Source organism: Amblyraja radiata, chromosome 5 (genome assembly GCF_010909765.2).
Source record: "Amblyraja radiata isolate CabotCenter1 chromosome 5, sAmbRad1.1.pri, whole genome shotgun sequence".
Lineage (NCBI taxonomy): Eukaryota > Metazoa > Chordata > Chondrichthyes > Rajiformes > Rajidae > Amblyraja > Amblyraja radiata.
This window is the reverse complement of record NC_045960.1, coordinates 33,787,282-33,801,826: the sequence shown is the minus strand read 5'-3', so window position 1 is coordinate 33,801,826 and position 14,545 is coordinate 33,787,282. Positions and strand designations below refer to the sequence as shown.

The 14,545-nt window shown below is 42.7% G+C and overlaps 1 protein-coding gene across 1 annotated transcript in view; it reads right to left on the bottom strand.

Moving 5' to 3' along the window:
* Positions 1 to 1,931: 1,931 nt before the first annotated feature.
* The window catches only part of LOC116973178 (zinc finger protein 721-like), a 31,380-nt gene continuing 18,766 nt past the window's right edge, over positions 1,932 to 14,545 (bottom strand). Inside the window, exon 2 of the mRNA XM_033020988.1 lies at positions 1,932 to 7,615. Within this exon, the coding sequence (XP_032876879.1) occupies positions 3,993 to 7,615 (3,623 nt within the window). The 3' untranslated portion in view covers positions 1,932 to 3,992. The remainder of the gene's footprint in view (positions 7,616 to 14,545) is intronic.

Genomic DNA, 14,545 nt, shown 5'->3' with positions numbered 1-14,545 from the left:
TTGATTCTAATTCTTTATTCTGCCACGGTGTAAACAGCAGGCATTTGGAGATTTTGGTCCAGTATAATGATGCATTTTCTCTTCTATGGAATAGATCTCTTGTTAAGCCATTATAAAGCTCAGCTACTTATTTGATATACTATCAGGTCTCCAGCATTCAAGGATTAGGTTTACTTGGGAATGCAGGGATTAGAGAATCATGAGGAACAAGTAAAATTTGTGCAGGGGAGATTATTTCTCAGAGATTTTTGGATGAGGTAGCTAAGAAAATTGATGAAGGTAGCACAGTATTATACAAACTTCAGTAAGGCTTTTGACAAGGGTCTGCATATGTTGGATCAGAAGATTGAGGTGCAACAGATCCAAAGTGTGTTGGCAAAATGGATCCAAAATTGGTTTTATGATAGGAGGCAGAGGGCAATGGTGGCTGGGTGTTTTACTAACTGGAAGCCTGTAAGAATGGCAGAGGGGGTGAGGAGAAATAGATGCAAGTCCAGGTGGGGAGGGTTGTATATGGAGGAAGGAGAGAGAGGAGGGTTATGTAGTTACCAAAAATTGGAGAATTCAATGTTCATAACACTTGGCTTCCCAAGCAGAATATGAAGAGTTGTTTCTCCAGTTTGTGTGTGACTTCACTCTGGTCACATGTGATTAATCGCATGCTTAAAATTCATGATAAATACAAATAGACCAGCAATTGAGGCAAATTGTTGATGGAAAAAAAGTGGAGTAATGGCTCCCATAACAGTTTGGTTATGAGAGCATATTAAGTATAAACAGTAAAAGCCACTTTTTCAACACTTCCTATTATTTGTGCCTCATTCAGGTTTTCAAGGCATAAGAGCATGGGAGATCACATTTTGACTTTCGAGATACAGCACAGAATTAGGCCCTTTGGCCCAGAGTCCGCACCGACCAGCGATCACCCCGTACACTAGCACTATCCTACACATTAGGGAAAATTTATGATTTGCAGAATCCAATTAACGTACAAACCTGTATGTCTTTGGAATATGGGAGGAAACCAGAGCACCCGGGAAAAGCAGACAGCACCCGTAGTCGGGTCACGGGGAGAGCATACAATCTCCACACAGACACAAACTCGTAGTTTGGATTGAACCCGGGTCTCTGGCGCTGTAAGGCAGCAACTCTATCACTGCACCACCATGCCGACCTACTTAGTTGGCTCAGCGTTAAGTAATGTTTTCATGGAGCCTCTGAGAATGTTATACTGCATTTGACAACTCTCCTGCGAAGCTCAGTGATATTTGTACCAGAATGTATTTTATTAATACACCAATGTAAGTGCATTAATCATACTGTTGAAATTCAAAAGTGTGTAAGTGACTGAAAATATTTAATCTTGCAATAAATCATCTGTGCACAGTGCTTGAGTAATGGCACTTCCAGTAGTTCCTTTCTCAGAAATGAGAAGCAGCAGTGATCTTCAACTACTTTTAATTCCTCTTACTTCAACAGATATCTTTAGGGTGTATTTCAGCATTTTAGTGGAAGCTTGTTCAAATCCATAGCGCTCCAAAAGTGGCAACACAAATAGATAGGAAGTGAATAAAAGCATTTGACCTGCTTGTCTTCATAGATTAGAGCACACAATCTAAAATCCTGCACATTGTGTTGCAACTTTACAAAACAATGGTTAAATTACACCTTAATCATCGTGTGAACTTCTAGTCACATTATAGAAAGGATGTGGTTTAAGCAGTTCTGGAACTCACTACCAGAGAAAGTAGTGGAGTCAGATACAAAGCACTGAAAAAGGCAGGACATAGACGTATACGCATCTGATGTGGGAAAATGTAGAAGGGCAAAAATATGTGTCGTGGACTGAAGGGTCCGTTTCTGCTCTGCATAACTCTTAACTATGATTTCGTAAAGTTGAACCAAAATTAAATTAAATGACAATAATGACGTTTTTGCAACTGTATTAATTGATCAACTTTATGCCAAACAAAGCAAAAAAAAATGGCATTTGATACAAACATTGTTTCTGGAAAATCTCAATGTCTTGCGAAATAATTTATTTTCCAAATCCGCACCTGCAGTTTCTATTGCCTTGTAACATGGAAAATTCAACAAGTCCAAACGATATGAAGTGGAGAGCGACAGAGAGAATAGCGTTTCGAAAGACTGAAATTATAATTGCAAACAGGTTTCTGCTATGTTTTTTCCTCCATTGTACATCCTGATTTACCAGGAGCATTTGCAAACTAAATTAAACTACAATCCGTGAAATATTTGCAACTTTCAATGACAAAAATGAAAAAAGTTTTACCAAAATCAAAACCTAATCAGCAGATTTAATTTGCTTCCAGTGTAACGGGCATTTTTCATTCTCCTACGTAACTGCAAGATAATTTGCATCTTCAGTTCTGCAGTCCAAATTGTTTCCCACAATTATGCATTTCATGTCACAGTGATATTGCACTAAAGGGAATCCCTGCACTACAACCAGACCAATATTTATTTTTGTCTTAAAAAACCCACAAAGTGCTGGGGTAATTCAGGTCAGTCAGCATCCATGGAGAACATGGATAGGTGACCTTTCAGGTCAGGACCGTTTTTCAGTCTGATGGTGACGGTGGGGCGAAGAAAGCAAGGCTTTCATCTTGCTTTCTTTCCCTCCCCACAGTCTGAGATGGGTCCAGACCCAAAACTTCACGCAACCAGGGATGCTGCCTGACCTATTGAGTTACTCCTGCACTTTGTCTCTTTTTTTGTAAACCAGCTTCTGCAGTTCCTTGTTTCTACATTCTCTACTTAAGTTTTTTGTCTTACTACCTGAAATGCATATTCTACTTCTGGTGCAATAAGAACAAAACCAGAAATGTTAAATTGTAATAAAACCAAGATTGAATTCACTTTTAAGGGATCGTGTCCAAATTGGCTACATTTGCTATATTTATAATTCACTGGAAAGTTTAAGGAAATTTGAATGACACGCACAAACAATAAAGTGGCATTTCATGGACAAACTTACATAAGCAGTTTGTTACGGTGACAGAGTCAGATGAAATTCAGAAGCACATAATAATGAATGTTCTCTAATCATTACTAAATATATAAATTATCAAAAAAATAATTACAACCCATGCTTTAGTATTTAATGTGATTGAACACTCTGCTCAAATTTAAACTAAATCAACAACCCCAGTGTAAAACGACTGTAGTAATCCTGGGAAAGACAAAAGGCTCAGCCCCTCAAGAAAAAGAAATAGGTGTACAGCTTTGTCTACTTAGCCAGTCAATGATCACTGCTAGATTAATATGGATCTGCAGCATCTCCTAATGTACATTCAATAGGTTATTTACCTCTTAATACCTATTTACATAATTTTAAACAAACATAAGACGTGGATGCAATTGGAAAAATCAGCTTTCCTCCTGTATCCCAATGGCCCCGTTTTAACAATTATCATGAATACCCCTTCTATTTTTTTTTTGCTATGATATAACCAAACGTTTATCACCTTTCGATTTGAAGTCTACCTGATATCTACTTTACTTTGATTTTTTTTCAGTGAAAGTTATAGCCTCTGGTTTTCACTTTGATCGAAAATTGGCCGTTTTAACCAAGAATCTACTTAAGACAAGTGAACATTCCAAAGAGGCTGGAAGAGAGCTTCACTCTAATGTGGGTTAAACAATCAGAACTTATGTTCACACCAATGTATTTTTAAGATTTACAATGATTTCAAGTATAGTTGTAAAGTGGCACACCACCAATGCTTGTCCCCAAAATTAATACCATTTTATCCCAAACAAGTCCCTTTAGTCTCTTGATGTTGCTTGTACTGGATGGCTTGCAAGAGTCCATCACTGCACCTTTTAGTTATATACTGGGATAATCCACAGTAAAACATATCTAACTCTGCATTACTCCTTATGTCAGTGTAGGATGCAGAGTGCTGCCCATCACAACAATCTAACCCGTTGAACAGGGCTCTTTAACCTTTCCAACGCAAGCTTTCCCTTTATTGCACAATTGGACTTGTATGAACCCTGGCATGTCGTTTGAGGTTGGTCATGGAAGCACACGAATAGTTGCACTGTTCACATTGGAAGGTTTCTCTCTGCAGATGGTTCCTCATGTGTCGCTTCAGATTGCCCTGTTGGGCAGAGACATAGTTACACTGTGAGCATTTGTATGGCCTCCTGTAGTTGTGTATGTTCATGTGTCTTATGAGGTTGCTCTGGTACTGAGAGACAAAATTGCACAACTCACAAGAGAAGAATTTCTGTTCTTTGCCAAGGCCATTCTCATTCTCCCCTTCCTTCTTTATCTCTAAACTTTCCATATGATTCTGCTTATGCAGTTTAAAGGCCACCTTGCCCTCGCACAGAAACTCGCACTCCGTGCACTGGTAGAACCTCTTTCCCGTGTGCGTTAGAAGGTGTCGTTTGACGTTGACCATTTGGGTGGAAGCATAGTTACACTGAGTGCATTTAAAGGGTTTGTCTCCTCTGTGGCTCCTGACGTGTCTGTTGAGGTTCCCCAGCTCGATGGTCTTGTATGGGCAATGGGGACATTTATGCTGCCTCTTCCGTTTTAAATGTCTTGAAGCACAGCTGGGAGGTTTGTCATTATTTTCAGAGCTATCTTCCTGCGAATCTACATTATCATCTTTCTCCTTTTTTATGTCCTTTTGTGCCTGATCAACAGTATCAGAAGAGGGGAGATTGATTTGGTTAGATGTTTGTTTCATATGGGTCTGCAAGTGCCGCTTCAAGTTTGCAAAATTAATTGAAGCATAGTCGCACTTTTTACATTTATATGGCTTTACACCCAAGTGAACCTGGATATGGCGCTTAAAGTTCCCACTTTGCTTGGTGGTATAGTTGCAATGGGAACACTGGTATTCACTATTGTTTGTGCTGTGAGTTTTCATGTGCATTTTCATGTGCATTATGAAGTGGTTGGGGTACTGTGTAACAAAATTGCACAACTTGCAAGAGAAGATGTTCTCACTGCTTTGACATGTGTGTACCTCAGTGGAAGCGGTGTGGAGATCACCGGGTGCAGAGCCTGTGCTGTGGGTTTTTATGTGTCTCATTAGGTCCTCTGGATCGTTGGTGATGAAGTCACACAGATTGCAAGAAAAATGCTTCGGGGCATTTTCAGTGTTGCGTTCTTCCTTGCACTCTGGTGCCACTGCACCATCCACATGGCTCTGCAAATGCTCCTTCCAGCTGGTCGTACTGCAGGTACAGTAGGTGCACTGGTCACACCGAAAGGGCTTTTCATCCGGGCAGACACTTTCGGCCCCCTCTGCTTTCCCTGCCTCATCTGTGTGAGTTTTCATGTGCCTTGCAAGGATGCTGGGGTACTGGGCTTTAAAGTTGCACAATTCACAAGGAAAGGGATTCTTGGGTTTCAACGAACTGCTGCCTTCCCCTTCTTCCGGCAATGTATCTTCCACATGGATTTGCTTGTGCCGTTTCAAATTCTCCATCCGGCTACAGGTGTAACTACACTCGTCGCACTGGAAGGGCTTTTCCCCAGTGTGGATTAATATGTGCCGTTTCAGATTGCCCTGTTGTACTGTCGCATATGCACAGTAGTGACACTTGTATGGCTTCTCCGAGTTGTGAGTTTTCATGTGGCGCATGAGATGACCGGGATATTCTGAGACAAAGCTACACAGCTTGCAGGAATAACACTCCTGGGTTTTCCCAATCCCATCCTCGTCTTCCTGCACCAGAAATTCTTTCTTGATGTGATTCTCCTTGTGTTCCTTTAGCCCCGCGGCGCTGCCGCAGGTACAGTAGCAGATGCCACATTTGAAGGACTTGGGCCGAGAATGAGTTAATATGTGACGCTTGAGATTTCCCGACTGGTGGGATGCATATTCGCATTGGTCACATTTAAAGGGTTTTTCTCCCAAGTGGATACGGATGTGCCGCTGCAGGTTCCCTGATAAAGAAGACACATAATTGCAGTGTGTGCATTTGAAAGGCTTCTTGTCTCCGCTTCCAGTTTTCTTGGTGTGCTCTTGTTGGTGCAGCTTTACTTCTCTCACATTCCCACAGACATAGTCACAAAAGCGGCACCTCAGTGATCTTTTGTGCACGTGTGTCTGTCTGTGTCTCCTGAGGTGCCCAGACTGATAGGTTGCATAGTCACATTGGTCGCATTTGAAGGGCTTCTCTCCAAGATGAATGCGAGTGTGCCTTTGGAGGTTTCCCACCAATAACGACGTGTAATCACAATACGAACATTCGTAAGGCTTTTTATCCCCAGTGCCCGTTTCAGCTTGAATGGGAGTAAGGGCCGAGAGTTCATCACTGATGCCTCGCTTGTTCTCTGGAGCTTTTTCATCATCTTGTAAGGGCTTATCCTTTAAGTGAGTCTCTTTGTGCCGTTTTAAATCTATCAAGTTACTGCAGATGTGGCCACAGTGGCGGCATTTAAATATTTTCTCACGTGTGTGCGTCAGCTTGTGGCGTTTCAGGTTCCCCGTCTGAGAGGAGGAATAATCACATTTGCCGCACCTGAAGGGCTTTTTTCCGAGGTGGATACGCATGTGTCGCTGGAGGTTCCCCAACAGTGGCGAGGCATAGCTACAATACAAACACTTATAAGGCTGCTCGTCATTCTTGTTTAATGCAGTTGTGTCTGGTTCATTGTTTTGCAAGAAAGCTTTGTCATCCTTGTGGTTTTGTTTGTGCCTCATTAAGTCAGCCATACTTTCGCCTTCGTAGTCACACTGGCTGCATTTGAAGCTCTTTTTCCGTGAGTGCGTCAGCATATGACGTTTGAGATTGCCCATCTGACCAGATGCATAGTCACACTGGTTGCAAGCGTAAGATCTTTTCTGTGTATGAGTTAGTTTGTGACGCTTCAAGTTTCCTGACTGGCCAGTTGCATAGTAACACTGGTCACACTTGAAGGGCTTTTCTCCAAGGTGGATACGGATGTGGCGCTGTAGATTCCCCATCAAATATGATGTATAATTGCAATATGAGCAATTGTAAAACTTCTTTTCACTTTCCATGGTGGTCTTGTCACAGTCTGCCTGAGAGGGAACAGGTTTCTTAGAAACAGTGCTCCCTTTTTTATCCATTAAAGGCTTGCTCATGTGCTGCCTCTTGTGTCGCGTTAAGGTGATCATATGATCACAGGCAAAATGACAGTAGGTGCATTTGTAGGACTTTTTCTGTGACTGGGCTTCCAATCCGTCAGGTGCAGTGACGTCCCTTGAAGCCTTCTGGCCTTCGTGAATCAGGAAATGATGCTTCAATTTGTCCGACTGGTCAGTTGTGTAGCTACAGTAGGAACATTTGTAGAGTTTCCCATCATCCAGCACTTTGGTTTTGCTGAGCCTTTCACAATACAAGGACGATTCCTCAAAACCGCAGTCTTCTTCCAGCATAACTTCCACGCTTGCCTCCAGATGGCTGTGATTCACAAAGCCATTCGTTTGTCGAAAGGAAGCATCATGACAGTGTCTGGACACATTGGGCGGCCTAGCAGGAGATTCTTCTTGGTGACCCACTGCCTCAACGTCTACCTGGGGATCCTTTTCAGTCTTGAGTCTTTTGCAGCTTGGAGGAAAGTCATTGTCCCCTGCACTAATGAACTCCAAGCTGTCTGAACCTGCAAATGAAAAACAACACAAGAAATCAGTTTAATGGATGCTGCCAGTGAAGTAAATGCAAACAGGATTCTGTGCATACTTTACAAACAATCCCATCTGCCTACTGAACTGGACGTTGTGAAGAGCAGCAATCAAAATGCAAGGTATCTTCAAACATCTACATGGCACTGGGATTCTGGTGCGTTTCTTGATTAGTACAGGTGTCAGAGGTCATGGGGAAAAGGCAAGAGAAATGGGGTTAGGAGGGAGAGATAGATCAGCCATGAATGAATGGCGAAGTAGACTTGACAAGCTGAATGGCCTAATTCTACTCCTATCACATGATCTTTTGATAATATTGCTAGCACACCTTGCTTTAACTAGGACAATTAACAAACAACATAAAAAAGATGCTGATTGAGCCAAATTGCATTGATAAACTATTTAGATAAAGTCAAATCACAAAAGATATTCTCTCATTCAAGGCTGAATTCAGTCTAGAGGGACAGAATGAAAAATACATAAGAGAAAAAACAACAAAGAAAGCTAATTGACTACAAATATTTTGAGATTCCTTGGAAATCATATGGCATTGTATATAGTGTGTGTGTGTGTGTGTGTGTGTGTGTGTGTGTGTGTGTGTGTGCGCGTGTGCGTGCGTGCGTGTCTCTCTCTCTCTCTCTAACGGTAACATTTTTACATATTCCTGTAGACATTTGTCCCGTGAAGTCAAAATTCGCTTCATCTGAAAATTTAATGCTTTATTTCTCAAGTTATTAATCAAAATGTTAAAAAGTCTCAAATAACTTAGAAAATTAAAGCGCTGAAACCACTGGCTTTGGCTGATGACGTGATAACGTCACAATGGCTGCATATTGTGTTCACGCGCTGCGAATCACGTCGCCCAGGGCCGCCCGCTCACAGCAGCAGGGCCGCCTGCTCGCAAGACCCGGAAACCCCAGCTCCAAAAGGCGGCAAGCTCCCCTGCCTCTGTGTCCCTCTCTGTGCCCCTCTCTATGCCCGGCCCCAGGAGCTGCGAGCTGCGGGCCCCGCTCCCCCCTCCTCTCTCTGTCTCTCTCTCTCCCCCCCTCTTCTCTCTCTCCCTCCCCCCCTCTTCTCTCTCTCCCCCCCTCTACTCTCTCCCCCCCCTCTACTCTCTCTCCCCCCCTCCCTCCCTCTCTCTCTGTCTCTGCCCCTCTCTCTCTACCCCCCCCCCTCTCTAGACATGCCTGCGAGTTGGGGCTATGCATCAGTGGATATTGTGGGGATGGTGTAAAAGGAGCCAATTAATAATATTAATATAATATCAAGGGAGGTGGTTGGTGTGTGTGTGTGGGGTGGTTAGTGTGCGTGTGACGCCACAGGCCGCACCCCCCCCCCCCCCCCGCGCATTGAGGGGACGGGACACACTTGGCCTAGTATATAATAATATACACACACGCACGCACACATAATAAAATAATGTAACTGTCTTTAATAGTCATAAAATAAAAATTGCCAATAAAACTGTACCAAAGACATTAACCTGGGTGCTTTCTTGTGACGGAGGAGTCTGTTGCAGGCTCAAGAAAAAAAAATGTGTTCATCTGGATGGCATTTGAGGCTGTTCATAACAGGCATTAGGTGCAAAAAGGGAATGGTCTTTAGTTGTGTGCGTGTGGTGAGAGAGATGACAAAAAAAAGTCAATACCACATATTCTAATCTATCTATATATTTTTTTAATATTACTCTTGGATAATTATCCCATGAGGCCTGGTTCTAAGGAAGAGTTCTTGCTTGGATGATTTCCCCACATAAACACGACAATTGTGCGCTTATTATGCATGGATACAGGAATAAAAGAACAATGGATGGCCCGGCGTGGGGAGGGACTGCCGTGAGGGGAGAGGGGAAGAACAATGGACAATGGGGGGGGGGGGGGTCAATAGGGGGAGCCGGCGTGCTTTGTAACTTTGTCAGCGCCGTAGGTGGCTGCTATTTGTACGCATTGTTTATGTAAACAAAGAATCTCACTGTGTCTGGTCACATGACAATAAAGTATTCCTATTCCTACTTCATTTCTTTCCAAAAAGCTGCGAGTCATGCTGTGGCATATCTCGGCCATCTCAAATTATGTTCTGTGCCCATTCAATGCTAGCATTTAAGTATGAAGTATCAATGGGCTTTTTGCCTGAAATGCAGGATCACACCAGATTTAATCTAGTCCACATATTAAAAAGTGACCAGAGTGAGAGTCCATGCCATTTTAACCTGCTCATGTGCAAGTAATAACTCAAGTCCTCTATGAATAAAGATCAGTTAGCTATTGCACACTGGCGATTTGAACCTTGATTTTGTGTATCAGTGCAGTTCACTAACAATGCAAATTGAATGTTTACACACAATAAAGCACAGAAAATACTAAATATACTGAGCAGTATGAGTGATACTAGAACTCGAGCATCTTAGAGCAAAAGTATTTAAAAAAAATGATTCTTCACTATCATGTGAACTTAAACATCTATTTGGAAGAACGGCTTAATGGATTGCTGTGTTATGATGGCAGTTTACTGCTATTTTTAGTGTATCATGTGTTACAGTTAAAGATGGCATGTCTGTCCATTAACAAAACATTCCATCATTCCCAGGATCTTACTGTTAATTAAGCAGGGGAGTAATTACAAAGTAAGGCAGCATATTTCTTTGGGCAATAGCCAACCAAAATAAAAGTGTTTAACTTTGCCATGTTAACAGAGAAATATCAAACCAAAACAATGGTTGGTTTTGAAAGAACAATGGGTGTTGTTGAGCATAAAATCAAATTAACAGCTCTTTAAATGTAAGAAGCATAACATAGGCTACCACGAGAGGCATACAAATGAAAAGGAAGCTTTTTGTTGTGCTGGTCAGATCCATTTTGTAAGATAATGCTCAGGCAGAAATGAGCAGTGGTAATTTTGCATGTCAGGAATTTAATTTCCAAGATAGACACAAAATGCTGGAGTGACTCAGCGGAACAGGCAGCATCTCTGGAGAGTGGGGATGGGTGACGTTTCGGGTCGAGACCCTTCTTTCTGACTCTGATGCTGTCTGTCCCACTGAGTTACTCCAGCATTGTGTGTATCTTCGATTTAAACCAGCATCTGCAGTTCTTTTCAAGAATAGGTTTCGAAAGGAATAAAAAGGGAACTGCTTGCTCAACATGGCAAACGACTCACAATTTCAAATTAGAATCTGTTCAAAGAAAGGAAGAGCTGGTTCAATTTGAAAGGCTCTCACCCTGAAGTTTACTAAGCTCCACGACAGAGCTCAAAAAAGGCAATTGATGTGCACAGTCTTAACATTGCATGGAGATAAATGAGTTTTGAGCTAGGTGGCTTGTCAAGAAAGAGCAAGTTATCGATCTACACAGCGTGGATTGTTAGACCCAATTTTCTTATCCTTTTCCAACTTGTGTGGTGCTAAGATAGTAAAAGTGATAGTTCTTCATAGCTAATACAACTTTAAAATGATTTAGCTGTGATGAAGCTTAGTTATTCAGATCATAGCTGCAACCTAACCAGCCTTTAAAAAAAAAAAAAAAAAAAGCTACTTCAAGTTACCAGAAGACTTGGCAACCTCATCGAGACTTCTGTGCCGATTGGCGGGTTGGATCTTCCCCCTCCAGCCAGGGATAGTCCCTGCCTCAGGTAGCTCGTTCCATTGTTTAACCTTCTTTTTTTATATCAGCCAATACAATGTCTAAAAACATCGCTAAATATTTGGGATGAATTTTTAAATCTTTAAAAAAGAATTACTTTAAGCAATCTTGAAAACTGGGCAATTCGAATGGCTGAAAATTTGTTTTCTGAGATTTGTACTCAGGTAATAGTTATAGTTGGAGTCACAATTGAATAGTTTGCTGGACGAGTGGATACTCCAAATGTGCTTTATGCAAGCCCATGCTTGTTGGGTGATGTTTTTCAGATGGGTAAATTTGTACATGCAGTGAAAGCACCTGCTTGGCTTCATGCCTGTGTGCATTTAAAAAAAAATGTTTTTATTGTGGGCCAGGTAACAGGAATTGAAATTGCCAATTGGCAGTTGGGCAGCCACTTGGTTTGTCCAGAAGAAACATTCTTTCAGAATTTGTTTGGAACAGTCTTAACCAGCCATCCCACCCAAATGTGAACCAGTCCACTATTCAGCCACACTGCTGGCACAATAATCACACATTTCCCAGCCACTTGGTCCAGAAACCTGATTGCACTATTAATCGAGCAGCAGAATGGTGCAGATGATAGAGCTGCTGCCTCACAGCGCCAGAGAACTGGCTTCAATCCTGACCTCGGGTGCTAACTGGGTGGAGTTTGCACATTCTCCCCGAAACCGTGTAGATTTCCCCCGGGTGCTCTGGTTTCCTCCAACCTTCCCAAATATGTGAGTTAATTGGCGTCCATACATTGCATGTAGGGAGTGGATGAGAAAGTGAGATAACATAGAACTAGTGACCAGTGGACACGGTGGGCTGAAGGGCCTGTTTCTATGCTGTATCTCTAAAAAATAGTAAAAATAACTTCTTGCTTGTTTGCTTCTTGTTCTCTCCCTGCACTCTCTCCTTTCTGGAGCACTGTCCTTTCTGGAACACATTTCCCTTGCAAGCAACTTCAAATCCCTTGGTAGAGCGATTGATTGTGTAACAGTGTTTGATGTTACATGAATGGAAGTTAAGATTATCTGCTGTGAGAGGCGGCCACCATTGCCTCTGGACCATTTCATGTTATTCTGAAAATTCAGTCTATTCCTGCGGTGAGTCACACTTGCATCAGACTGCATTGGAACTAAGTCCGCTGGAGGGGAGGGAGGAAAACCTAAGAGGCAAGATTGAATAGGAACTCAAGAGGCAACTTTTTCTACACATGGGGTGGTGAGTATATCAAATGGGTATCAGGGTTTAGTTGAGGAAGGTACAACAACAACATTTATAAGACATGTATGTGGACCAGAAAGGTTTAGAGGAATATGGGCTAGGTATCGGCAAATGGGACTAGCTTAGATGGAGTATTTTAGTTGGCATGGATGAGTTGGGCTGAAGGTCCCGTTTCCGTGCTGCATGACATTTCTGAATTATATGAACTTCTGCACTCTTGATGTGTATGCAATTGTTTCATCCTTGATCTTTTCTGGTTCTATAAGCGGTATGTGATTCACTTTGATGTAACTTCATAATAAAGTGCCTCTCCAAATGCAGTGCACTTCAATGAATTATGTAAAATTAAAAATAAATAAATAAAGGATTTAAAAAAAAAGATTTGTTCTGGTGAAAGAGAAACTCAGATGTGGAAGTAAACCAACATGTATAACTTTCTGGACAAATCTATTTAATGTAATGATAAGTGGTCCATTTTGTCTCTGGACCCAAAAGGTTACTTTTCCAATCTATGACAATCCTCACATGAAATGCTAGAAACATGGCAAGCTTTCCAAGTGGGACAATGGGAGAGAGAACACTCGAGTAGCAATTCTAACAAATATTTTCAATAAATTCCCCATTGCCCAGACAGCAATCACCCAGGCTGTTCCTTTGCTTTTGATATCAGGCAGCATCTCTGGAGAAAAGGAATAGGTGACGTTCCCGGTCAAGATGGATCGTTTGACGGGGGACATTTTGGGTCCTCCAAAGAACGGTCTCGACTGTAACGTCATCTATTCATTTTCTCCCGAGATGCTGCCTGACCCTTTGAGTTACTCCAGCATTTCATATCTATCTATTGAAATATATAATTTTTTCCTTTGCTAGCAAGGTGCCAATATATTTGGTTATTGCCTGGTTGGCAAACGCACACTTCAGTATTTCATCTGTATGAGCACACATTGAAATGAGAGCTGCAGGTTTGTAACCCAAATCACCTTTTCTGTTGGTTGGGTTGACATCAGCTGTTGGACAGGTAGAGTTCAGCAAATTCACCGCAGACCAAGAGGACGGCAGTGGCTCACCAGTAGAGCCACTGCCTCGCTGCACCAGCTACCCAAAGTATCCACACTGTATTTCTAAAGCTAAAAGGATTTGGGTTGGGTAGTGGGTTGGCGGCGCGACCGACGTCGCGGCGGCCTCTGCAGTCCGTCTGTCTTTTTTTATTTTATTGTCCTGTTGAGTGTATAGTTTGTGGTGTTTTTTTTTAACTGTGTATGTGTGGGGGGCGGGGGAAACTTTTAGATCTTTTCCCTGTACGGGGACCCGACCTTTTCCCTGTCGGGTCTCGTTTGCCGTTGGGGCCTAGCACCGTGGAGCGGCCTCCAACCGGAACGACAGCTCAAGTCACGGAGCCTGCGGAGCTGCGGACCTACCATCGTGGAGCTGGCCGGCTTCGGTGCGTGGAGAGCTGCGGTGGCGCGCTGCTGTGACCCGACTCCGGTGGATGGTGACACCGGGAGCTCGCGGGTCCCCGGTGGGAGACTGCTTTGCGGGGCACCGGCAACGGCGACTTCTCCCGCTCGAATTGCGGGGTTGAGAGTGACCTGGAGCGGGGCCATACATCGCCCGGCGCGGCTTTAAATGGCCGTGGGACTTGCTAGTGCCAGCCGGGGGCTTTGACTTTGACTTCGGGAGAGGAATGGAGAGCAGGGGAGAGACAAGACTTTGCCTTCCATCACAGTGAGGAGGAGATTCACTGTGATGGATGTTTGTGTAAATTGTGTTGGTGTGTGTCTTGGTTCTTTTCTTGTATGACTGCAGAAACCAAATTTCATTTGAACTTCATGTGAGGTTCAAATGACAAATAAACGGTATTGTATTGTATTATAAAGAGATCTGAAGAAGGGGCAATAACCAAGAAACAATATCAACTGAGGGAAGGGAATTGTGTAGGCAGCAAAGTTGACCACTTTTGGCCATCCTGGTGGCTTTTCACATCCAAAGGGAATTAACTCAATTATATTGTCTACATTTTATAACCAAATAGTTCACAACCAGTTCTACTTGTTTGTTGAT